The following is a 26,369-nucleotide window of genomic DNA, read 5'->3' as shown; positions in this document are numbered from 1 at the left end:
ACCTGCTTCTCCCTCTGCCTGGGTCTCTGCCTCTCTCTCTGTGTCTCTCTTGAGTAAATAAATAAAATCTTTAAGAAAGAAAGAAACTGCTGCCCACACAGAAGGTGAGACAGAGCACTTAGAATGAACTTAACTGACTGCTGGCTAAAACAAACCAATCACCATTTTCCAATAGATTTCCATAGGAACCAAGTTTCACAACATAATATTTAAAATGCCCAGTCTGTAATCCCGAATTGTTTGTCGTATAAAGAACCAGGAAAATGTGACCAGTTCTCAAGGATTGAGATCATCAATTACAGATGCTAATCTCAAGATGATCCAGTTGTTGGAATTACCTGACAAAGACTTTAAAACATCTGCTGTAACTATGCTCCCTGAGGTCAAAATAAACGCAGTTGAATGCATGAAAATGATTTGGAAGGAATGGAAAAATAGAAGGCTCTGCAGTTTATAAACTACATTTTTAAAAAAAGGAACCAAATGGACATTTTAGAGCTAAAAAATACAGTATCTGAAATAAAAAATTCACTGGATTGGCAGTGGACAGAGAAAAGAGCCCATGAACTTGGAGGTGGATCAACAGAAATTATCCAATGTGATGAAAAGAGGGAAAAGAGATTTTAGAAAGGAAAAAAAAAAAGAGACAGATGCCGGGGACCTGTGGGACACTATCAAAACACCTCATATTCATGTTATTGGGGCACTGGAGAAAGTGTGGTATGGTAAAATGATTAAAGAAATGAGTGAAAAAGCCCCAACTTTGATGGGAAAACACACATTCAGATTTAGGACGCCTCAGCAAACTCCAAACAGGAGTTTGGATAAACTCAAATATAGCAACGGCAGATCTGACACAGGAGAAGCATTTGGTTGGTGGTGTCTCTTTAAATGTATCTATTTCTGAAAACACATGTGACATTATCCTTAGAAATTACAGCCACATCACCACTTACAAGCCGTGCAGAGACTATATAATTTTGCCTGCCTACTCTTTCACTTCAGACCACATAAGCACACCAATGTCTTACATACTCAGGGGTGTGGGATATAATTTAATATCTTCTTTGTCATTAACTGATTCCTTCCTAAAAGGCATCACTACCGTCTTTCACTGAATAGTTATTTAGCAACTAGAAACAATTTATCATCTCACAGCTTTACGGAACCTTGTGCATCTTCAGCCTTGGGAATTGTGTCACTGACGACATTTCCATTAGTCCTTCTGGCAAATACATGTGAAAATGCCTGTAAATACAAAGACAATTTTGACCACTGCAATCCTCAGTAGATGAATAAATTTGATTCATCAGGGCTTTCAATCTTGCATGCACACATACTTAGGAGAGAACAACTCTGAAAGTGTTATTTTCATTATGGATTTTTGAAATTATAAAAATAATACATATAATTCTGTTTTTACAGATTCATTCTAGGAAAACTATCAAAATATGTGAACTAAGTTATAAATACAAGCATATTCATTACACACTATGTATAGCAAAGAAAAGATAAAAGTTCAAAAATCCAACAGGGAAATGGTTAAATAAACTTTGGTATATCCATGTGTTGGAACATTTAACAGACACCAAAAATCTCATTTTCAAAGAATTATTAATGGAATAGAGAAATTCTTTTTATACGATTAAATGAAAAAAATGCTATTAAGTTGCATTATATAATCCCACTTTTTAAAAAGATTTTATTTATTCATTTGAGGGAGAATGAGTGAGAGAGGGAGAGCAAGAGATAGAGCACAAGTAGGGGGCAGGCAGAGGGAGAAGCAGACTCACTGCTGAGCAGCGAGCCCCGTGTGGGGCTTGATCCCAGGACCCCATGATCATGACCCAAGCCAAAGGCAGATGTTCAACTGACTGAGTCACCCAGCCATCCCTGTAATTGCTTCTAAAAGTACACATGTATAAAAGAAGACGAAATGCAACTAAAAGAATGTATGCATTTTGTGTGGTTCAAAGTTTCTACAATGAATATTCTTTTCATAATCGGTAAGAGCAAGTACCTTGCCAATTGTAAAAAACAACCACCACAACAACATAGTAGTAAAAGAAAGATAGTCAGGGATCCCTGGATGGCGCAGCGGTTTGGCCCCTGCCTTTGGCCCAGGGCGCGATCCTGGAGACCCGGGATCGAATCCCACATCGGGCTACCGGTGCGTGGAGCCTGCTTCTCCCTCTGCCTATGTCTCTGCCTCTCTCTCTCTCTCTCTCTCTGTGACTATCATAAATAAATAAAAATTAAAAAAAAAAAAAGAAAGATAGTCACATAAGACAGCAACACTTCCATTTTTTTAATTTTAATTTGTCCCAGGAGAGGAATCACTAGAAAGTAGTTCTCTCTGGAGGACCCTAATCCTAGGGTTAATAAACCTGTGAATTTCATTTCTTTGCCTGGTAGTGACATCCTCAAATCATCACTTTCTTTCTCCTTTGAAACAAGCAAGAGAGATTTAGGGGGAGGAAAAAAATAAGTATAACTTCTTTGCTAAAAGTTGATCCAGTAATGGGAGGTGGACACAGGGAGACTACAGAACCAGGATCCCAGCTGATGGGCTCTCAGGGGTGGGGAGACAGCAGGCAAGCTCCGTGTGTAAAAGAGGACAGCTGGTTGATGAACTCGCTACAACTGAAGATGGTTCTGGAATTCCTAGTTCCAACTCTCCTATGCCCATGGGGATGTCCTGACATAATTTATAGACAACCGTTTGTCCTCCTATTTAGAGGACTACAACTTTTATATTATGTACTAAACTTTCTAGGTTCCTATGAAAGGGAATCCCCTAGATTAAAAAACGATTAAGGGATGTCAGCTCTACTGCAATATATGGACCTTATTTGGATTCTGATTCAAACAAACAAGCTATAAAAACAAAATAAGATGCCTGGAAAAAAAAAAAAAAAAAAGATGCCTGGGTGACTTGGTCAGTTATTCAACTGTGTTGGGCTCTTGGTTTTGGCTCCAGCTGTGATCTCAGGACAGGGACTTGGGGTCGTGGGATCCAGCCAGGGCCCATTACAGGGATCCACGCTCAGGGAGTCTGCTTGAGATTCTTTGTCTCCCTCTCCTTCTGCCCTCCCCTACATGCACGCGCACACACACACTCTCTCTCTCTCTCAAATTAATTAAATAAATAAATAAATAAATAAATAAATAAATAAATAAATAACAACCCCTCCAAAAAAAAACAAAACAAAATGAAGCATTTATGAGACAATTGGAAATTTGGACATTGAATTGACAACAGAGGAAATAAGGGACTGATTCTCAATTTATTTGAAGTGTGAAACAGTATTGTGGTTATGTTACTTTTTAAAAAGGATCCTACTGTTTAAAATAAATACTGAATTGTTTATAGGTAAAGCATATGTCTAGGATTTGCTTGGAAATAATATAGGAAGAAGGGAAATAAATGGAGGTAGAGATGAAACATACTGGCCATAGGTTGATCATTGTGAAGAAGAGTGATGGGTACAAGGCAGTTTATTATGGCATTTTGTCTACTTTTACTTATGTTTGAAGTTTTATTCTTCAAATAAGTTAATTTTTTTAATAAGTTAAATTTTTTTTCTGTATCCATAAATTTGCTGCTTGACATTTGCTGTGCTGCAACTAGTCTACACCACTCCTTTACTTTCCTGTACAGAAAATACATGAAAGAAACAACCTAATAGACCCACCAAGAAGACATTTGAGAACAGTAGGGCTCAGCTGCCCAAATAACCAGAAATGAGTGAGACTGTACCTGAATATTTTCATGATCATTCGGGTGCAGCAGAAATTGAACCTCTTGTAAAGCTGCCAGTTGAGTCTTGCTACTAAATGTTAGCACTTCTGAAGTTATTAATTCAGCAAAAATAGTTTTAGGAAACCCCAAATTTCCTGTTCCTATTGCTGGAAATGCAATTGATCTTAAGGACAGGCTCTCCGTGATTTCCAGACATTTTCTGATTATGTCTCTCATGATCTGAAAAGCACAAAGCACATCTTTATGCATCTTTCCTAGAAAGGGGAGTTAGAACAAAAATGATGAGAATTTAGCAACTTTAACTATGATCTCTGTCTACTCCTCTGCTCTCAAGAGAGGCTAAGGGCAGGCAGAAAAGGAAAGGCCAGACAGGAGTAGACAAGGAAAAAGAAAAGGAAACCTCAGAGGCCCTCTGAAAAGATCCAAACTCACTTAGCAACAAAGGAAAGCAGCAAAACAACTACTGCTCTGACCCTTCATTCTCTTCCATTCTTCACGCCCTCACCTTACTATCCTCACGGAAGACGTGTCATCTTCAGTAACTCTTCCCTGAGCCCCAATAATGATTGAGCACTATAGTCCATTTATATTATTAACTAGTCTCCCCGGGAGAAGTCAGCCACGGCTGAAAGAAATGGCCATAGTGATAGAACGTCCTGATAATGTGACAGACGGAGAGGATCCAACCTACATGATACTGAGAGGAGGATCCCAAGCGCTACCCAGTTTCCCAGAGAACCGCAAACTTGGCCCTACCTTTTGTGAAGACGTGCTGCCCTCTTCCCAGTCCGGAGCCACCACGTGAAGCACGTAGCGACAGTGCAGATCGCATCCACTGGTTTGGAGAACTGTGCCCATGCCAACAGCCACTGCTCGTCCCACCATGTCCAGTTCCTCCTGGAGCTTTGGCCCAGCTTTTTCCAAGAGGGCTTGGGAAAGGAGCCCTCTATTAAGCTTGAGATTCACCGGAACGGAGTTGACAATAACGTCAGCCTTAAAGACGAAACCAACTTGTTTCAGATGCTAACAAAGAGCATTCCTCAGGGTTTACCATATTTAAGCCACTGGGTTTGGCACTACAGTGGGGAAACCATGAAGATTATTTTCAGAGACTGAAATGCCACCCAAGGCAAAGTCGTGCTAGATATTTATTTAATAACACTCCGGGGGCAGCCCAGGGTGGCTCAGCGGTTTAGTGCCGCCTTCAGCCCAGGGCCTGATCCTGGAGACCCAGGATCGAGTCCCATGTCAGGCTCCTACATGGAGCCTGCTTCTCCCTCTGCCTGTGTCTCTGCCTCTCTCTCTCGAATAAATAAATGAAATATTTAAAAAAAAAAAAAACACTCCAGGACAGCAGAGAGCCGTCAAAAATCGATATATAACTAGTACAGGGTTTCTGAAGGAGAGCAGAGCCAGTGGCTGGTGGGGTCTGGGGCAGGAATCAGTGCACCAGGCAGAGGGAGACGGGCTGTCACCTGGGAGGGAACCTGCACAAACACAACCCCGGGAGGTCTGAGCTGTGGTCAGACTGGTTGGACCTGACAGAGATGTTCTAAATTGGGCCAGATGAAGACGCCAGAAGACCGGAGAGGGGACGTGAGCAAGTGATTTCCAAAGCTGCCCCTCATGGGTCACCGAGGAGTGATGACCCTGGTTCAGTGCCATTGACAAGACTCCCATCCTCTGCTCGGATTTTTCTGTATCCGCTCTCAGTAAGTTTGGCAGGAAATTAACTTCAGATCTGCCCAAATATGACAGGTGTAAAGGCACTGCAAAAAGCACAAATGTGGAAGTGGTGACCCTGAGCGTAGATGTAAGATATTGCAGGTTTTCACATCGGCTGGAAACCACTCGCAGGTCCCGCCATAGGCTGGCCAGTCTCTGTTGGTAAATGTCTCAGTGAAGTTGCCCAGTTTTCTGAGGAAGCCCCACCTGAGAGGCTGGGTCAGGGGGGCACGGGGTCTCCCCCTGGGTCCTAGCCGCCTCCACCCCACCCCCGGGACAGGCTGGCTGGGGTCCCAGCACCGCCGTGGTGTCCTGCAGGCGGGGACACTCACCGCAGCTCTCTGTGCATCTCCTTTCACCAGCAGGACCCTCAGATTGCCCTGGGACAGCGACACCTGTCCGCTTGCATGGACACCTGTCGGGCCGGGCTGCACGGCGGCAGGTCCAGGGACCTCGGCCAGCGCTGTCACAGTGTCCGCGAAGGCCTGGACGGTCTTCTCCGCTGTATCCACCAGGTAAATCTCTTTCAGGGCGTGCCCATCGTGGCTCAGCTGGCAGCTTTCCTGGACGGCCAGAACGATAGTCCTGACGCACACGGCTAAGGGGAAGCCGAAGAGTCCGGAGCTGATGGCAGGGATGGCCACGGACCTGCAGCCGTGCGCCTCGGCCAGACGCAGGCTCTGCTTCACGGCCGCCTTGAGCTGGGACACGCACCTCGAGGCCTCGCTGTCCTTCCACTGGGGCCCCACGGCGTGGATGACCAGGCGGTAGGGCAGCTTCCCCGCCGTGGAGGCCACGGCGCCGCCCACAGGGACGGGGCCCGCCGTCCTCAGCAGCCGGCTGCAGTCCTCCTGGAGCGCGGGGCCTGCTGCCTGGGCCAGCGCGGCCGCCAGGCCCCCGCGGAGCTGCAGGTCCCCGCTGGCGGGGCTCACCACGGCCTGGGCGGCGGGGAAGCGGGTCAGGTCGCCCCGCTGCACGGCCAGGGCCACCCCAGGGCGCAGCTCCACCCGAGGCAGGCCCCTGTGCGCGTCGCCCCGGCCCGCCGCCCCTGCGGCCTCCTGCAGCTCCAGGCAACAGCCGAACCGCCGCTGGACCTCGCTTCTGTAATAGGGCGCCTTCTCCCGGAAGAGCCGGCTGGCCCCCGGCGTGTGCACCTGCAGGCTTTCCACGCGCACGGCCTCCCGCACCTGGCCCAGGAGACTCACGCCCTCCAGGACCCTGGCCTGAGGCCCGATCAGCAGGACGCCTTGGGCCCTGTTCTCCGGATTGAAAATGACCTGGACGTTTGTCCTCTTCATCTTCTGCCAGCAGAGCTTCTTCTCTCTCCTCAAGTAATCAATGACGATGGGAGGCTCGATTTCGATCAGTCGCTCTACCCTCATGTGCTTTTCCACAAAGCTGAACAGCAAGCTGTAGGTTTCATTCACTTGGCTCGTGCAGCCGGCGATGACGACCTCGGCTTTGGTTTCTGAAGTGAGCTCGTCGATGATCACAGTCCTAGAGGGCGAATTATGTCTCCTGTGCAAACTGTGAGTGAGTCCTTTCCATTTCCTGCCTTTAAGAACTTCCCCGTCCTTAAGGTCCAGGCGCTTGTAACTTAAAGCAGTGACCATCTGCTTTGCGGCATCCGATAGGACTGCAGAGGAATAGCCGGTTAGGACGACAGCTGTACCTGCTAGCTCATAAACTGCAAGAATTTTCTGTGCCACCAAAAGAGACTTCGAAAATTCTACACAGTCTACTTGTTGCAAAAACTGGAAAATCTCAGGGGGAAGCTCGATGCTTTTTTGAACCATGATGTCCATCTTCTTCTGTATTTCACACTTTGCTTTATTCACATCTGCGTGGAAACCCTTGAAGCACATGTGTTGAGAAGCTTTGTCGAAACACATCTCCACCTCTGGGCACTCAGTGCGGAGATGCTCTAGGGCGTTGCTGTGACACAAAAGAGAATACCTTCCGGGAGAAAGAGCCACTTTTTCCTCTAGACTTTGCTCTTCTCTCTTAATTTTTTGAACGGTACTTTCTATTAATTCCTTGATTTGTGGCTCCACGTTCTGTACATCCTCTGATTTCCCCACTAAGGTTACAGTCCCTGTCAGTGTATCAAACTCTATCAAAATCCTGTCGTCTTCTAAATGATTTCTTACGGTGTCCCACACCGTGGGGTCCACAGTAAGCGTAGTAACTTTATACTTAGACCTGATGCTAGAGAATGCCATGGAAACATCTTCCCTCCAGGTCCTGATTTTCAGTCTACCTAGACAGAATAATGTGGTCGCAGGTCTGATAGTAACTTCAGCACTGAGTTTAGACCATATTAGTTCACAGTGACATCGTCTCGCTTCATCATTTATCTCCTTGATCAGATGATTCTTTTGCTGCAAGAACCTCCATAAGGGAAGATCTAATGGTTCTCTGAATGGTGCCGGAAGCTTGATCAGAGGTTTTTCCTTTCCGTACAAGGCTGTGCCCAGAGAGGTATAGTATGGAAACACAGAGAGTGGCATATGTTTGAATTCAAGTTTCTTGGTCACGATGGTGTGTAACACTTAAAAGGAAAGAAATAAAATTATTCCAGTGTGATGTTTCAAGTGAAAAAAAAAAAAACACTTCACTATTAGAGGAAAAAAGAATCCTAATGATTGTAAAGCTTTGATGTTATAACGTACTATTAGAAAGCAGCACTACTCTCAAAGTGCTCAAGTGTAAATTGATTTTTATTAATCCTACATAGGTATCCTTTGTTTAATGGAATACTTTTCAACCAAGATCACTCTATGTTGAAATTCTGTTAAGTAAATTCTATTTTCTGTTTTCTGATAACACTGATATATCACCACCAGGCTAACAAATAGATAAGAATTTGTTCACAAATATGGGGGTCATGTTTGCCCTTGTGCAAAGAATATTCTGGTGCTCAAAGCAAAGCTCGTGTAAGAATCATGATATACGCTGCTTCTTGCACAGTCTCACAGTTTTAGGCTTCTTAGCTGATTTATTCTAGTAATCCCTCTAAGAGAAAGAGCATAATAATAATTATCAGAGCTTACCATGTGTCAGATGCCATTCTAAGTTCTTTCCACATACTTATTTATTTAAGCTTCTCAACAACTCTTTGAAGTAGAGGCACTATTATTATCACCCCTATTTACAAATGATAGAACTGAGGCTAGGGAAGGTTAGGTAACTCAGATGGGACCATGTTAATGACAAATATCTGAGCTAAGATTTGAGCCAGTATCTGTCTAACCCTAAAACCCACACTCTTGCCCCTTTACCAGGGTTTCCAAACAAGATAGGCTCATGGTCGTTGGAGAACCCAGCTCTGGGGACTTGGATTCAGTAAGTCCTGCCCTTCCCCTTGTCCTTGCTATGATCCCCCTCCTGCCACTTCTGCTGGGGTGGTCCCTAGGGTGGGATGTGTGTGTGTATGTGTGTGTGTGTGTGTGTGTGTGTGTATGTGTTGGGGGGTACTCTTCTTTCCCTTGTGTTAGTTATTAGGTGAAAAGGGTCTAAGAAGGAAGATAATTAGAATGAATTCCAGTAACACCTTGGATTAAAATAGCATCCTTATAGAAATATGTGAAAAATAACTTCACCTTGTGCATGATTGTCTCCTAGGCCTGGAGCCGGATGTCACAAAAAGAACATGGCCTTCAGAGGCCAAGACACATAGCTGGAACTTCCCAACATGGCTCTGTATGGGCCCTGAGCCTGGGCAGGACCAGTGACCACTAACGTGTACTGAGACCCACCATGTGCAGGTATCATTTCATTCGATCCTCACAAATTCTTCTGAGGCATGTAATAACGGTGAGCCTTGTTTTGTAGGTGAGAAAACAGGCTTTCGGGGGTTAAAATAAATTGCTCAACACTGGACCTGAGTGAGTAGGCATTTTTCCAAAGAAGACATCCAGATCGCCAACGGACACACATGAAAAGATGCTCAACATCACTCATCATCAGGGAAATACAAATCAAAACTACAAGGAGATACCACCTCATACCTGTCAGAATGGCTAGTATCAAAAAGACAAGAAATAACAAGTATTGATGAAGACGTAGAGAAAAAGGAATCCTTGTGGACTCTTGGTTGAATTGGTGAAGCCCCTGTGATAAATGGATAAAGGGCAGTGGGAGATACAGGCTTCCAGTTATGGAATAAGTAAGTCACAGGGATGACAGGTACAGCAGGGGAATAGAATCAATGATATTGTGACAGTGCCGTATGAATGGCGATAATGGTAGCTACACTTGTGAGCAGAGCGTATAGAGTTGTTGAATCACTTTGTTGTGCACCTGAAACTAATATAACATTGTGCGGCAACTATACTTCAAGAAATATATATACAGGGGCGCCTGGATGGTTCAGTCGGTTAAGCGTCCAACTCTTAGTTTTGACTCAGGTCGTGACCTCAGGATTATGAGATAGAGCCCCCATGTCAGGTTTTGTGCTCAGCATGAAGTCCGCTTGAGATTCTCTCTCTCCCTCTGCCCCTCCTGCTTGTGCCTGTGCTCTCAAATAAATAAATGAATAAATAAATCTTAAAATATAGAGATAAATAATAATAAATAAGTAAAGTAATAATTTGCCCAAGAGCACAAAGCTAGTAAGCACCAAACCCAGGATTTGAACTCTGATCTGTCTGACTCAAGAAGCATCACAGATGTCACCTTGCTGTGCCTTAAATTCTCCATCCTGTGTCCTCCTCTTCAAGAAAAAGTAACTATATGCACAGCATTACTAGGATTCAGTGAGCTACTGTGGCAGAAAACACAGCAAAAGATTTTACTTAGAGTAGGTTATTCAATAAGAGTTCCTTTCCTTAAGATTTTATGAATCAGATCTTGTAAAATTGAACAAAGTAATTCCAGAATAAGTGCCTAATTTATTCCTCTCAAATAATCTACGTAAAATGTAGGTTGCTGGCAAATTATGTTTTTAATCCAGCTTTTGCTACAGTTGGCCTCATTACTAATAACCCATTGTAAGTGGTGAAATAGCCCATAGGAAAAATTAATGTTATAGGTGAACAGGAGATTGGGAAAGAATGAAGAGCTTAAGAGCAGAGATTAGGGGCTAGACTAACCAGGTTCAGATACTGGCTCTGTCACTTACTAGCTGTGTAACCTTAGTCAAGTTATTTGACCTTTTTGTGCCTGTTTCTTATTTGTAAAATAGGGATTACAGTACTGGCAATGTCCACAGAGCAGTGTCTGCGAATACACTTTGTAGCGCCCTGCAGAGCTATGCAAATGTGAGTTATGATTATAAGAGGGAGCAGCCAAAGAAAGGGAAAAATCAGCGTATCTCAGGCCACAGAGAACAGAGAGTTCATGAGTTTAGATGGGGAGGCATGGCCAACATAGTCACGAAGGGGAACCTTTGAAGAGTGCCCAACTGGTCACAGGTGCAGCTCTGCATCAAATAACCCTAATTACATAGTTCGTATTATTAGTCATCCACGTGTAATGCAGACATCCTGAGACAGAGCCAACTGCACCAGGCCTTCAAGAGGTTCGAAGCCCCACCATAAATTGGAAGGTTAACTTCTAGGCAGCTTCACGTAGCTCTCTCCCTGGGTCCAAGCCCAGGTTCAGGGAGATTTAAACCAATTGTGACCTCTTTTGTCCCCTTGCCCAAGGAACACACTAGGACTTTTATTCCATTCTAATCCAAACCACACCTTCACTCCAGTTTCCCCAACTCATCAAAGCCAAAGGGAGTTTCCTCCATGTATCTCCCATGAAGCAGTTTATCTTCAGTGGGTGGAATGCCACAGGATCATGTCTCATGCTCCCCCCATTAATCCCAAGCCCACTGTTCCTCCTCTCCCTAAGACGTCAGCCCCCCTGATTCCTATTCCTCAGCCTCCACCTTCAAACATCAAGGGGAATCTCCGAGCTGAGTCTACATGTCTCAGTGAACTGGCCATCTAATATCCAAAAAACCCTCAGAAATGATTCCATGAAGTTCAGCTGGACATGGTTTTTCACAAGGTTGCTGCAAAGAACAATCTAGCAGACATCCATTGGATGCCATTTACTATCCCTATTAATTTCTGACTGATGAGACTGACAGGCGAAAGGGGAAGTAGTGATACTTTATAGGAAGTGTACGTGTTTCTGAATATTTCTTTACCTAACCTTGTTGAAATTGAGACTTTCTACCAAGTGTACAGCTGAAACACACATGATTTTAATTTCTATGTGAGAATTTACATCCTTACAACTCCCAGTCTTTTTTATATACAGTATTTCAAAGAGTCTACGAATTATATATTTTTCACTCTAGGTAGAAACTCATGAGAGAATCTCCTTATGTCTTTCAAAAGTTAGCATTGCTTCTCTAAAGTTTAAATCACTGGACTCATTAACTATCATAACCCAGATGAACAGGATTACTAATTGGATTTCCGTGAAACTTATGAATAAGAAGTAAAACGCATTAGAACCCAACTGATAACTTAAGCTCTGCTAAAATGGTTTAGATTATGTCAGGTAGGTTCACAGAATCAGGCTCATAGATGTTACCTTTTTTGTCAAAAAACTCAATCAGAGCCGAACTCTCTTCAGGAAAACATTCAATACTGGCAACTCTTCCTCCTCCATTTTGTGGATTTTCAAATAAACACTTCAAATTATAGTCATTAACACCAGGTGGCAAGTTTTCAACCCTGATTGTTTTTGTCACTTCCAGAAGTCTTGGAGAAAGCTGAAGTTGTTTCACTGAATGGTGCCTGGCACAATCATCAACGAATTTGACGGCATCTACAAATCAAAATCAATCGATAGATCAGTCAGGAAATTATGATCATACCTTTATATTATACAGAAGAAACTGTCTGAATATTAATTGAGATAAAGAAGATAGCTAAGCACTCAATTTTTATATTTTTTTAAGCGCTCAATTTTTAGAGGCAAGATTTTAATTTCTATGTGAGAATTTGCATCCTTACAACTCCCAGTCTCTGAACGGTTGGTTATACACACGTGAATGTTTCACCTGGCTTACTGCCCCAGAGCTGTGTCCTCGCCTGCAGTCACAGCTCTCTCCAACCCCCCTTGACATCCTACCTGGGTGCTCTCTCTACGATACAAATCCTCTCACTACATTCTTTTCTCAAATCCTACCACGGCTCCCCATTACCTATAGGAATCAGTTCACGTTCCTTAGGCTCAAAATGCCCTTGGTTGGGTATTTGATTCCAAAGTAATTACCAAACATCACTTCTGGTTATTTCCTGCCATTCATTTTATTTTCCATATTGTCCCCAAAACTAGCCATTATTTTGAAAACCCTATTCTCTTTTGCCTCAGTATATATAATCACCTATATCTAAAGTCTCTAATTTTTTTTTTGTCTTGGTCCTATTCCTCCTTCAGGACTCTGATTATCTCTTTCAAATTAATAAATATCGAAGGTGGGCCCATGATGTGCCCGCACTGTGCTGACCTGGGGTTAGATTGATGAATATAACAAGTCCTTGAAAGTTCACCATCTGGGAAGGAGGGAGGGAGGGAGTCTTGAAAGTACACAAATGACCTATTGCGGGATCAGATGACGCAGGAGGATAAATAAGTGGAAATCCCACAAGGACTCCCAGAGAAGGTAGTTGCTGATCTGAGTTCTGAAGGATGAAGAAGAGTTTAGCAGATAGATAAGGGGAGGAGAGCTTTCAGGCAGAGAGAAGAGCAGTGGCGGGAAACAACAGTGTACTGGGGACCTGGGAGACTGGGACCACTGGAGCATCGACCTCATAGACGGGAGAAAGCAAGGCAAAACCAAGCCACCTTGTTTGGGTCCCCTCCCCCCCTTCCCTGAAGCCTGCTGTTTTATGGCTGAGAGAGGCAGCTTCTCCTCTCACATCTTCATTTTTCATTTACTTATGAGTCTCTAACTCCACAGGAGTTCCTCAAGAGCAAGCCAAGAATTATTCATCTAGGTACCCTCAGCACATAGGCAAGTGCCTAGCACATAGCAGTAATCACACATAGTAGGTGTGATTAATGAACAAAAGCAAGTCCACTTAGTTTTTCCTTTATAAAAAATAATTATACATTTGAAATAAGAATAGCACCCTTCACTGAGCTCTTACTATGTCTCAGGTACTATATGAAGGGCTTTGCACACATTATCTCATTTAACCCTCTTAGAAGCTGTATCAGGTAGGTGTTTTTTCCTCTATTTTATAGATGAGAAAAGCAAAGCCCAGAAGGTAGTAACTTGGACAACCTCAGAGAATTAGTCAAATGGTGGAGCTAGAATTTTGACTTCATGACCTGTGCTCTTACTTAGCCATTCTCCTACCATGGCCATGGGACAGTGAAGGCTCGGATTAGAACAGAAGAATCCCTGGTCTTTCTGGAGATAACTCCACACACAGACCTTGAACAGCACTCATTTCCTGCATCACGTGCACTTACTCTCCTGCATATGGGATGACCATGCTAGTACTAAGGAAATATAGGGTAAAGGAAACAAGACAACCGGCTGTGTAGAGGTGGGCTGCCGAGGTTCAAATCCAAGAATTGATTAGCATCTCTGCATCTCCGGCTCCTCGACTATAAAATGAGGAGTGATAACAATGATCTCAAAAGGTTGTTAAAAGGAATAAATACATTGACACATGGCACAGGCTTGGCACACAGTCCCTGACTTACAGTATCTCTATATGAGTGTCTGCTGTTATTATCATTATTACATTCCATTAAGTCTAGTTTGGTAACACAGATCAATATTTACTTCTCCCAGTGAGATAACACATGAAAATGCTGACTCGACTCCTTAGAATCACTTTAATAACCTAAGACTTTAGATTTCTATTTGGGTGTATAATCTGTGTCTATTGTTCGTCTCTCTCTAACACTAACACACACACACACACACACACACACACTCATACAATAAAGTCTGATTTACTGAACATACCAGAATTCAGTTTTAAAACAAATCTTCTCTTTCAAAATAAAAAAGCATCTATTCTAACTTGGAATCTTCTCTTACTAGCTACTGGAAAAAGTCAAACTTTCAGAGAGATTCTATTAGCTGAGTGTCTCAGATCCCAAAGTGCGGTGCAAAGAAGATTGGCAAATGCAGCATTACTTGATCTTACCTGTATGCGTTTGAAAGGTAACTACAGCAACATCAAAATCTCGTAATACTTCCACTTTGAAATCATTACTGGACAGGCCGCTTACATTCTCCACTAGCAAGATTAACATTATATCAGTTACATTTGCCTTGAGATTTTCAAATGCAACCAAAGAGGAAGTATTTTCACATTCTTCTGAGGTATCTTCCATTCTCTCTCCTCTTCTACTGAGAGAAAGTTTTATATCCAGTTCTTCTGACACATCTGATTTTAGGAGGACAAAAGAGGCACAAGATGTTACATTTGTCTACCATGGTCCTAGCAAAGTAAATTGTCATATGACACTGTCCTCTTTCCTTCTCTTGACTAACTCAAATAAAAACAGATCTTAGAAGGCTTTTTGTTTAATTAAAAATAAAATGTAGCATTTAACTATTATTGATGAGCCTGATTTTTGGTATGCCCCTCCTGCCTTGTCTTTCTGAGGAACCTTTCATAGCATTTGACATATGCTTCTATCCAGCACCTCATTCTAGTTCTTGAACTCAGCTTCTCAAAAGCAAGGGACATGTTTAGTCATCCTTGTATCACCAGCACATGGAATATACTTGAGGCTCAATAGCGTTTGCTGAATCGAAGATTTACTGCTTGGGCCACTGGAGGAAGGCAAGAATATCTGATGACATGTAGCACATTATGCTCTGAAAAGTAATACGTTTTCATCACCGAGAAGAAAAAAGAGAGTCATTGAATGACAAAGGAATATACATAGAAAGTAAAATGGGCCAGAGAGCTGTATGTATGCATCCAGCTCACCGGACAGCAATCCTCCCAGGCAGCTTGGTCCTCTGCATTGTCAGCCCTACGTGAGCCCTAGCTATGCACCAGGTCAGGCCCACTCTCTGCCTGTCCAGGGCAGTATGATGCGTATGATAGGATCTTCAGACATTCTGTGAGTGACGATTCCACTGGGGCCCTTACTACGCTCAAGGCACTGGAGGTGTGGGGAGGGGTGCACACAGAAAACAGCAGATAAGGAGCTTACAGATTTTCTAACGGAGATACACAAGAAAAATGACAAAAGGAACTGACATTTGTAAACATCTATTATGGTAGAGCAAGATGCTACGTGCTCACCAAATTCCATTTAGTTTTCTTTCTGGGCCACATTTCCCAGACTTCCCACAGTCGAGTTCGTGTGGCTAATGGAATATGGGTGGAAGTGTGAATCACACTTGCACGCCTGGCTGGTACAAATCTCCTTTATGTGAATCTCCATTCTCCCTTGCAGTGACATTGGAGGCCACAAATCAAAAGTAATGTTGCCAAGAGATGGAAGGAACCTGGAATTCCTGAATGGCTGTGAAGCGGTGTAGACGCCTCCCTTCCCCAGCTGCTGACCACACTGACCTATGATGTGGGTGGTTGTTTGTTCCAGCAGTTAGATCTAACACCCTGACACGGACTCCTGCTCTGCGCTGGAGGTAACATCAGGTACTCATGCCAAATACACAAAGAGCTGGAGGATTCAATAATAACAGCATTCAATGAGCCAGGTGTGACAAAGCAGAAGGACTGCTGAGCTGGGGGTGAGGTTGTGGGAGTTCCACCCCAGACGCTGCCACATTTCAGCCATGCGACCTCAGGCATGTCTCTTTACAAAACAGTATTGGATTAACCGAATGGTAAGAGCCTTCCCAGCAGCATAGTTTTATGACCTTATGACTATTAGAAGGTTCATCACAAGAGAGGCTTGGTTAACTGCCAAATCAAGAGCATCAACAATCCAACCAGGAACCCAAGGGAAACAAGGAGACTGGGTTGCCTTGGAAAGGTGTCAGGAAAAGGAAAAGGTGTCAGGAAGCTCAGTGGGTCTTGAAAGCTCTCTTGAGTTTAGATAGAAGTGGGGTAGCAGGGATTGTGAGCCACAGAAGTAGAGCAGAGCACCATGCCTGTGCCAAACTATTCAGGAAATGGTGATCTGACCGATGAAGCTCAGGGAGCACTTGTGTGCAAATATAAGAAAAGGCCAGAAAAGTCAGCTCCATCCAAAGTGCGGTGAGGACTTTCTCTTGCAGTCGGTAGTAAGGGGGAGTTGTGGAAGGTTCTGTGATAAGGAAGACAGGATATTTAGCAATAGTAAAAGGGCCGGTCAGAGTTAAGGGGAAGGACATCAGATACAGGGCGGCCAAGCAGGGTGTGCCTGCCACGCTGGATCTATGAGGTAATAACGGGAGCCTGGCATGAAGGAGGGACAGATGAGGAAAGTTTTTTTTTAATTGATTAAAGTCTCCGTGACTAATATGTGTGAAGGCTTAAAGGAGAGAAATGACTGAAGTTTCTAGCAGGTGATGGGCAGACTGGTTGTGTACTTCAAGAGGAATAAAAAAGCCAATCAAGGTACCAGTTTGATGAAGAAGATGACACAGATGGCTTTGACATGGTGGCTCTAACGTATTTTCCAACAGGAGGGCCAGACACAAGGTTTGGAATTTGGAAGAGAGTCCAGGCTAGAAATATAGACTTGAAAAAGCCAGAATTTGCTAACCACGCGTGACCAGTATTTCTCTGCTCTTGCATGTCTCTCTTTTACAGGTTCTTCTAATTGCTGGTTTCCACCTTTCAGACCCAGCCCAACTCAGCTGAGCCTGGAACAGGACATTAGCTCAGTGTTCACACCCTCTGGTGTTGGCATGTGGCTTGACTGCCCTCCCCTTCCTCTGTCAACTGCTTGTCCCTCTCCAACTTTAAGCCCGGGGCTGCGGGCATGCCCAGTGCGCCCAATGTGCAGTATTCTCTGTTCTCCTCATCCCTGAAATGTGGGACCTATTAGGAAACCACCCTCCACCCTGATTTTGCTCAGTTCTGAAACCTGTCTACACCATTCCAACTAATTTCAAGACACTTAGCCTTAGGGTCACTATCAGGATTCAGTGTGCAGCGACCATTGGACAAGGGACACCCACTTATGTCTCTTAAAGGGGCCAGCTAGCTACCTTGTTAAAGACTGCCCAACTTCTTACTGCTGCTTACTATCATTAGAGTCTGGGTCATGCAAAAACAGGTCAGCGAATGAGTCTAAAGTCTCCAGGACAATGAAAAGTCCATTGGTGGGGTGGGGCTGGACGGCTCTTTCTGAGAATATACTTGGTGTTGTAAGCAAATCTGAAACAGCGCTGACAAATCAGTGAAGACAGAGTTAGGGTAAAATCTATGGAACCATAAGAAACACAGACTTGATTAAAGTCTAGACTCAGGAAATGGCACAGATATAGATGTACCAATATAAAACCACTTCCCGCTCTAAAATTGAGCTTGAGGATACAGCAGCTAAGGCATTTGCCAAGAACAGATAAGGATTTAGGGAGCTCCCACTGTTACGTGAGCCAGTTCCATATCTGCAGACTAGAAATCAGGAATTACTCTAGGAGACAAAAAATTCCTATCTCTTAAGAACCGTGAGCTTCTTAAGAAAACCCCACTATCCTAGATTCTACAGTTGAATAGTGTCTCCAGGTTAGGTAAAAACAATCCATACATCCCTATCTGGTCGGTTTGCCGAGTAAAGGCAGCTCTCAGGCCTACTGCCATTGTCGAAAGAGAAAGTTGCAAAAATCTAAACATATTCTCAAGATGGTGTCAATTTTAGAGGATAATAGTTTATATATTTTTGGGAATTCGTTTTCCCTAAGATTTGGATATATGTACCACTTTGTCTCTCTTGCTCAGCCATTCAGGACACATCATCACCTCCTCCCCTTTATAACAGCAGGCTTCGCCAGGCAAACGAGCTGCTTCTACACTACCTGGCAGGTGTACTGCAGGGCCATACCCAGACACTAGATAAGTAGCAGAGTCCATAGCAGAGGTTGCAGGCTGTTTCCTACAGCAGATGGGATGAGAAGAGCTGCTGCTGGTCTAGGGGTGCCACACCCACATACCGCACCCAGAACTTAGAAGCTTTCGTCCATCCTCCTGTTGTGGCTCCAGAGGACAGCACCCTCCCTATCCAGTGCTCGGACACTGACTTAGCCACACATGGCACACACTGGCACATCACGTCCTTGCTTCATGATGGCTGGTTGGGCACAGGTGGGCTCTGAGTTTATCACCATCTCCCAGGCACCTCTTCACCTCCCTTCAATTGCAAGGTGTTTCCCAGGCCCACAGAGACAGCTGTTCCCATCCTCCTGACCTGGGACCTCAGGGGGCTCCCCCAGGGTTCACCCTCAGCACAGATGGCTGAGAGTATGTAAATGTATACCCCACTTTGTGAAATCAGGAAGAGAAGGATGACCCCAGCAAGTGCCATCTTTGATGAATGCAAAATTGCTGGCAAAGGTCAACCGTCACAGTTCTTTGACCTTACCTGGCTCTTTGACATGTTCTTTGGTCTCCAATTCCTAAAATCCAATAAACAATAGAGCAGAATCAATAAACTACTAAAATTTCTTTGCATTACGAAACTGTCCCTGGGACTGGCCTGGAGACACAGGGTCAATAGAAACAATAATAAAAAGCCCTGGCACTTTTGCTATTGAATGCACCTCACGTGTAGCAGCATATCCACTCAGCACAAGAATCACTGGTAAAAAGGAATCACAAATAACTGAAACCCCAATTAACACCAAGTGCTTGGGGTATGGGATAAGACCCAAAACTTCAGGCCCCTAGGTGGCTCAGGCAGTTGAATGTCTGCCTTCAGCTCAGGTGTGCCTTGTGCTTTACAGAGCTTGTTTCATTTAATCCTCACAGTGATCTAACAATCCAACGAGGACTGGATTACTATCCCATTTTATTTTTTTATTTTTTTTATTTTTTTATTTTTATTTATTTATGATAGTCACACACACACACAGAGAGAGAGAGAGAGAGAGGCAGAGACATAGGCAGAGGGAGAAGCAGGCTCCATGCACCGGGAGCCCGACGTGGGATTCGATCCCGGGTCTCCAGGATCGCGCCCTGGGCCAAAGGCAGGCGCTAAACCGCTATGCCACCCAGGGATCCACTATCCCATTTTATAATCGAGGTGATAGCACATATAGTATGAACCACTGTCCCCTCAAAATGATGTAAAATTAAAACAGAGCAAGTTCCAGATTAAAAGCACCCAAGAAAAACAAACGCAAAAATTTACATCTGAAACCACTCTCGTTATAATCTGCAAATTCTGACTTTTTCCGAAAGTGTCTAAATCAAACCAAAAGGGCTCCCACCTTCAATATTCCATAACTTCCCCATGACCATTATCACTCTCTCCACATCTATAAGGTGAATTCTGTTGCAATTCGATTTATATTTGTCTTCCCTCTATACTCTCCATATTGAGAGTCCCTTCCCGCACACCTCCGCAGATGACCCTACATCCCTCTTACTCACTCCTTGACTTACCTTTGTTGGAATTTCCCCCTCAAAGACATCCTGGACTTCATCTGGGGCTGTGGGCAACTGGACAGTCAACTGGAATGTTCCTTTTCCTAGCCATACTAACTCATGGTTCTTTCTCTCCAGAACTCTTTGCTGAACTGAAATTTAAAAAAAAAAAAAAAAACTATCAATCTTTATTTTTTTGTCAATCTTTATTAACAAAATTATTCCATAATTTCCATAGGGTTTCATCATTATCAATTGGTGGTTTGGTCAGTTTCCCAAGCAGGCCCTTGGGTGGTGAAAAGAGGAAGAGTTTAGCAAATAGACGTGGGTCTCAATCCCATCTTTACCCTTAGGTTTTAACTCTTGTGCATGTTCCTTAATAAGTCTCACTTACCAAGCCTCAGTGTTCCTGTCTATTAAGAACTAACAAAGATGGTCTTGTACAGGTGTTACATGGATTAAACTGGAAAACATCATGAAAGACTTAGTACAGCACACTGTGCTCTGTAGGCACTTAGAAAGGTAACAATACAAAAAAAAAATACAAAAAAAAAAAAAAAGAAAGGTAACAATACTTATTCACAAGTGAAAGGAAATAAAGCATGCCTCGTGCTGAGCCACTGAAGGTTGGGTGCTGAGACAAGGCATGATGAGAGCTAGATTTTAGGGAGGTGATTTGAGTGACCATGAACAAGAATGGCCAGGAATCTTGTGAAAAAGCTATTCCACTCAGCTCTTTAACCTGTGATGATAAGAGCCTCACCTCCGATAGTAAAAGGAGTAGAAAAGAAGGGATGGGAGATATTTAAAAAAAGAAGAAGAAGAAGAGGAAGAATTAGCACACTAGGCAGCTGGGTTGAAGTGAAAAAATTAAACAGTGAACATAAGAGTCCAAAAACTTGGATTTGAATTCCAACTCGGCCAAAAACTAGATGAGTGACATTGAGAAAATATCTTAATGTCATGAGTCTGTTTCCTCCCTTAAAACGGTGTCTGTGAATGAATTCTGTAACACCCGCAAGATTATGCAAATGTGTTTATAATTATAAGCAGGAGCAGCCAGAGAGAGAAAAGGAAAACCAGTGTATCTCAGGCCACGGAGAAGAGGGAAAGAATATGTTTGGAGGAGGAGGTGTGGTCAACATAGCCGGGGCAAAGAGGTCAGGGTGAAGGGGATCTTTGAGAGCGCCCTACTACCCACAGATGTGGCTCTAACGGGAACGATGTGGCATTCTGATGTGGACAGTCTGAGAGCCAATGATGCGGGGCTCTTTCACAAAGAGGAGCTGGAATAGCTTTCCCACCTCAATCACGCATGAAAGCGCGGAAAAGTGAGGCTTTCACTGGAGGCTAACTCAGGAACAGGCCCCAGAAGCAAGAGGAGAAGGAACGCCAGACCCTAATTTGACTCATTCTGAGATGGCAGGTGTCATCACATGGACTCCTGAGGGGTTGTCCCAAGCTAGAGTGGGGACCGGGGACTGGATAAGACCCCGGAAGCCTGAGAACAAGCCAAGTTTTGTAAACCGAGTTGTCTAGAGTCGTGGATTCTGTGATGCATTTTTTATAATTCCCTAGACTTTAGTAGAGTCTTATCCAGGCATCTAAGCGCCAAAGCCTGTGCTGAGATTGCGCACGATACGTACAGGCACCACGATTCTGAGACAGCGGGCAGTAGCCAGATGAGTAAGTGACCCGCAACGAGGACAAGGTGAATCTGGGAGGAAAAGGGAGGGCTGAAATTCTGCTGTCCAGCCACCCTTACCCATGTGGACAGCCTCCCTTCTGCACCAACCTCAGACCACCTACATTTAATTTTACTTAAAGAGGAGATGGGTTCCCTCACTCCAAAGAGGCTGAAAACCATCAGGAGCCAAAGTATGGCCGGGAAGGATGATCAATGCATGCATCTGAAGCACGGCTTAACATCTTGTAAGTCGGGGCACCTGGGGGGCTCAGTGGTTGAGCGTCTGCCTTCGGCTGTGTGACCCCAGGGTCCTGGGATCGATTCCGCATTGGGCTCCCTGCATGGAGCCTGCTTCTCCCTCTGCCTGTGTCTCTGCCTCTGTGTCTCTCATGAAAAAATAAAATCTTTAAAAAAACAACAACGAAAATGTTATAAGCCAATTTACACTGGACTTTTCAGAAACTGCGTGAACTATTTAAAAGTAAGATACAGCTTCCACATACTTCTGTGTGCTATACACTAATTTTTACAAAGAAGTGCTGTTGGGCTCATTCTTACTACATGAGTTATATGAATAAAATTGGGCTACACTGCAAGCCTGCACCTGGTGGGGAGGGCGGAGGGTGGAGGGTGGGAGGTTGGAGGGAATCCCTGGAGAAGAACTAGTGTGAGGACCGCCAGGGTGGGGTCACTCATTGTTAGCAAATTTCTGACAGCCTGTGGCTGGGGAATTACTTCCTCCGAAGGAAACTGAAACTGAAAAGGCACTTCTCACACCCCAGGACCTTTGTTATAAAAGATTCTGAGTAGTCCGAGTTGTCTGGGCTGGAGCAGGTGGGGGAGGTGGGCAGGGCGATGAGAAGAGAGAAGCCTAGCAGGGAGACTGAAACCGTTTCTGCTTTCAGGGCTAGAAGAGAATGATGATTGATGCAAAAATGGATTTTGTGCTCTTGTTTTTATGCTGTTTGTATTTTCTCTTAATCATTTTCCTTTTTTGTTCATTCAGGGTTGTCAACAAGCAACTGAGCTTCCCAAACGTTAGCACACCAGGGTCACCTGGGGTGCTGGTTAAGTGTGCAGATTCCCACTCACCCACACCCGGGGCTCCTAAGAGACAGCTGGGACTGCTTCTGTTTAGTCTGCTGTGAGTCAGATGCAGAGGCCGCTGGTCCCAATTTGCGAACTACTCAAGGATAATGAGATTCTACAGAAGAAGTAAGTGTCCCTAAGGGCCAGGCCCATACGATGCTGACAGTTGCAATCAAAGTGGTCAAACTCCTCGAGGTAAATGAAACCGAGGGGAAATGGCATGCATTGCACAGCTGCCCTTCAGAGCATTCATTCCTCGGTGAAATTAATCCTCTGAAAACTTGGTTCTTTGCTCTCATCAGGGCTCTGAGCCTAGTAGGTCTCCTGTCCCCTACCTGCCTCCCCTTAGACACACTTAGCTGTGGACCCCTCTCCTCTCTGGGTTTCATTTTTTCCTTTCTGGATCTCTGCCCTAGACCATTGCAGTTTCTCTCATGTAAGCCCCACTGGCTCTCCTCTGGCTCAAATGCTTCTCCAAATCCAGCGACAGGAACATACAATCAGAGCTTGTCCACATCCTTCCCTATGGGATTCCAAAGGAAAAAGTGCGTGCTTTGGGAACAGCAGGTCGCAGGCCTCTTGGTACCGACCTGGTGGTGTCTTGAATGAGCGGATAATAATTGGGTGAGTGCTTTAGTTCCCTTTCCTAAGCCAGGGGGTAGGGAGCGGTGAGAACTCAGCCACTCAACTGCTGGGGATGGGGAGGGATCTTCCCACACACACAAAGCTCAAAACTCCCAACCCACATCAACTCCGAATATCAGTCTGAGAACCACCCTGACACCTAGGGAAGAGGTACCAGTGCACCCTCAATAAAGATTCTATGTGTTGGTCAACAGCGCACAGCCCTCCACTAACTTACTAACTTTCTATATTTATGCCCCATGTGATTTCAGGCAGCACTTTTGCGCCTCCTCCGGGTGATCCCAGAAACACTGGGAATCTCCATGACCCGTGGGAATAGCCCCGTGACTCCCCCACGTTATTGAATACCTTTCTTTCCCCACCTAAAAAATACCTGAAGGAAAGGAGGCTCTCATTCTCTCACAGAGCATTGACCTGGGTCCCCAAATCCAGAACATGCATCTTCCATCCCTACGCTGATCTTCCTTGCTCCAGGACTCACCTGTCCTCACCTAGAACATTGCGTGAAATCTCCTAAAAAGTTCTGATTTGTAGCATTTCTCCCGGCAGAAGTCCAGGTACTTACTTTCAACCAAATTCATCTCCCTAAAGTGGGTTTGGACATCCCCTCTGCCTACTATGGGGCAAGTTCCCACCCTGCAGGCGTCCTGCAGGGCCCCCTACCATCTCAACCCAACTGTCTCTTGGCCTTCATTTCCTCCCCAGCGCTTCACAAGAAGCAGGTTCAATAAGAGGAGGCCCAGGATTTTTAAAATAGAGGCACCAGAACACGAGAGACTCCTAACTCTGGGAAAGGAACAAGGGGTGATGGAAAGGGAGGTGGGCGGGGGGTGGGGGTGACTGGGTGAGGGGCACTGAGGGATGAGCACTGGGTTGTTATGCTATATGTTGGCAAATTGAACTCCAATTTAAAAATATGTTAAAAATAAATTAATTGAAAATAAAATAAAATAGAGGCACCCCCTTTGTAGCCTCCTGGGACTCCCGGCCGGCGCTGCGGGCCCTGCTTGCGCGCGGGGACTCAGCCAACCTTCCCGCGCCCGCTCCCACCCGACGGTCCTCCCCAACAACCTGCCTGTCCGGGAACCGAGGTGGCCCCCCAGGAATCCGTTTAGACAGGACTCGCCTCCTCGGACACTTCCTCGCCCCTTTAAATTGCGCTCCCTCAAACCTCTGGAGCTGCCTTCCCGGGAGGAAAGCCCAGCAACGGAACAGCGACTCCGCCGCCAGCACACCTCGCGGCGGGCTCCCCGGGCGCCCAGTCTGCCGCCACCTCCAGGCAGCCCGCCGGGAGCGCTCAGCCGCACGGGCTCCAGCCCGGCGGGGTCGCCCCGCTGTGTGTCCGGGGGGGGGGGGGCAGGCCTCCCTTGGGGGGAGACCCCGGCTGTCCCGGGTCCCCGCAGCCCGTGAACCCCTCACCGTCCTCTAGATGGAAGACCACCAGGAAGCGGGGCGGGCTGCCGGGCTCCCGGAGGACCTCGCACGCCCCGCCGCCCGACCTCCTCGCGCTCTGGAAGTACAGCTGCAGTTTGGTGGGCAGGCTCTCCGGGGGGTCGGGGCCCCAGGACCCCTCGACCAGCAGCGGGAAGGAGCCGGGCGCCGCCATCCTCAGCTCCGCGGCTCGCCCCTGCGGCCGCGCGACTCACGCGACTTTGCCCCCGCGTCCGTTTCGGTTTCGGTTTCCCAGAAGACTCCTCCCTGACCGAAGTTTCTGTCTCGCAGCAGTCGCGACCCCTCCCCTCCCCGCACCCCAGTGCTTCGGCAGAGGCTGGCTGGCGCGCCCCCGTTAGTGCGCGTGGGTCCCTAAGCTGGGTCCCTAAACTAGCCCCCGCCCCGCGTGCCGGTCCCTAAGTCTAAGCCGGGTCCCTAAGGCCCCCACAGCCCCCCCCCCGTGCTGGGTCCCTAAACTGGGTCCCTAAACTAGCCCCCCCCCGCGTGCCGGTCCCTAAGCTGGGTCGCTAAGCCGGGTCCCTAAGCCCCCCACACCCCCCCCCCCGTGCTGGGTCCCTAAACTGGGTCCCTAAACTAGCCCCCCCCCGCGTGCCGGTCCCTAAGTCTAAGCCGGGTCCCTAAGGCCCCCACACACACACCCCCGTGCTGGGTCCCTAAACTGGGTCCCTAAACTAGCCCCCCCCCGCGCGTGCCGGTCCCTAAGCTGGGTCGCTAAGTCGGATCCCTAAGGCCCCCCACACCCCGCCCCGTGCTGGGTCCCTAAGGTGGGTCCCTAAACTAGCCCCCCCCGCGTGCCGGTCCCTAAGCTGGGTCGCTAAGCCGGGTCCCTAAGACCCCCCACACCCCGCCCCCTGCTGGGTCCCTAAGGTGGGTCCCTAAACTAGCCCCCCCCCCGCGTGCCGATCCCTAACCTGGGTCGCTAAGCCGGGTCCCTAAGACCCCCCACACCACCCCCCGTGCTGGGTCGCTAAGCTGGGTCCCTAAACTGGGTCCCTAAACTAGCCCCCCCCCACGTGCCGGTCCCTAAGCTGGGTCGCTAAGCCGGGTCCCTAAGGCCCCCCCCGCCACACACACACACACACACACACACACACACACACACACACACACACCCCCGTGCTGGGTCCCTAAGCTGGGTCCCTAAACTAGCCTGCCTCCCCGCGTGCCGGTTTCTAAGCTGGGTCGCCACGCTGGGTCCCTAAGCCCTCACCCCACCCCATGCTGGGTCCCTAAGCTGGGTCGCTAAGCTGGGTCCCTAAGCCCTCACCCCACCCCGACCCCACCCCACCCCGTGCTGGGTCCCTAAGCTGGGTCGCTAAGATGGGACGCTAAACTGGGTCCCTAAGCTGGGTCCCTAAACTAGCCCGCCCCCTGCGTGCCGGTCCCTAAGCTGGGGCCCTAAGCCATCACCCCACCCCCACCCCACCCCATGCTGGGTCCCTAAGCCCCCCCCCCCCGCCGTGCTGGGTCGCTAAACTGGGTCCCTAAACTGGGTCCCTAAACTAGCCCACCCCCCCACCCCCTGCGCTCCGGTCCC

General features: G+C 46.4%; 1 protein-coding gene across 5 annotated transcripts in view; it reads right to left on the bottom strand.

The window, feature by feature from the left end:
• PARP14 (poly(ADP-ribose) polymerase family member 14) overlaps positions 1–25,059 on the bottom strand; it is a 36,664-nt gene extending 11,605 nt beyond the window's left edge. For 2 of the 5 annotated variants that reach the window (XM_049105329.1, XM_049105328.1), the window contains exons 1-9: positions 24,800–25,059; positions 19,978–20,111; positions 18,956–18,989; positions 14,608–14,850; positions 12,026–12,262; positions 5,821–8,039; positions 4,520–4,756; positions 3,761–3,982; positions 1,170–1,248 (exon numbers count right to left, since the gene is read on the bottom strand). In XM_049105329.1, coding sequence (XP_048961286.1) covers positions 1,170–1,248; positions 3,761–3,982; positions 4,520–4,756; positions 5,821–8,039; positions 12,026–12,262; positions 14,608–14,850; positions 18,956–18,989; positions 19,978–20,111; positions 24,800–24,986 — 3,592 coding nt within the window. In that variant the 5' untranslated portion in view covers positions 24,987–25,059. Of the gene's footprint in view, positions 1–1,169; positions 1,249–3,760; positions 3,983–4,519; positions 4,757–5,820; positions 8,040–12,025; positions 12,263–14,607; positions 14,851–18,955; positions 18,990–19,977; positions 20,112–24,799 lie in introns of those variants that run through there. The other 3 variants (XM_049105330.1, XM_025475168.3, XM_049105327.1) reach the window with 3 other exon arrangements.
• Positions 25,060–26,369: the final 1,310 nt, after the last annotated feature.

Source organism: Canis lupus, chromosome 33, assembly GCF_003254725.2.
Source record: "Canis lupus dingo isolate Sandy chromosome 33, ASM325472v2, whole genome shotgun sequence".
In the NCBI taxonomy this organism is placed as follows: Eukaryota; Metazoa; Chordata; class Mammalia; order Carnivora; family Canidae; genus Canis; species Canis lupus.
This window is presented reverse-complemented; position numbering and strand designations above follow the sequence as displayed.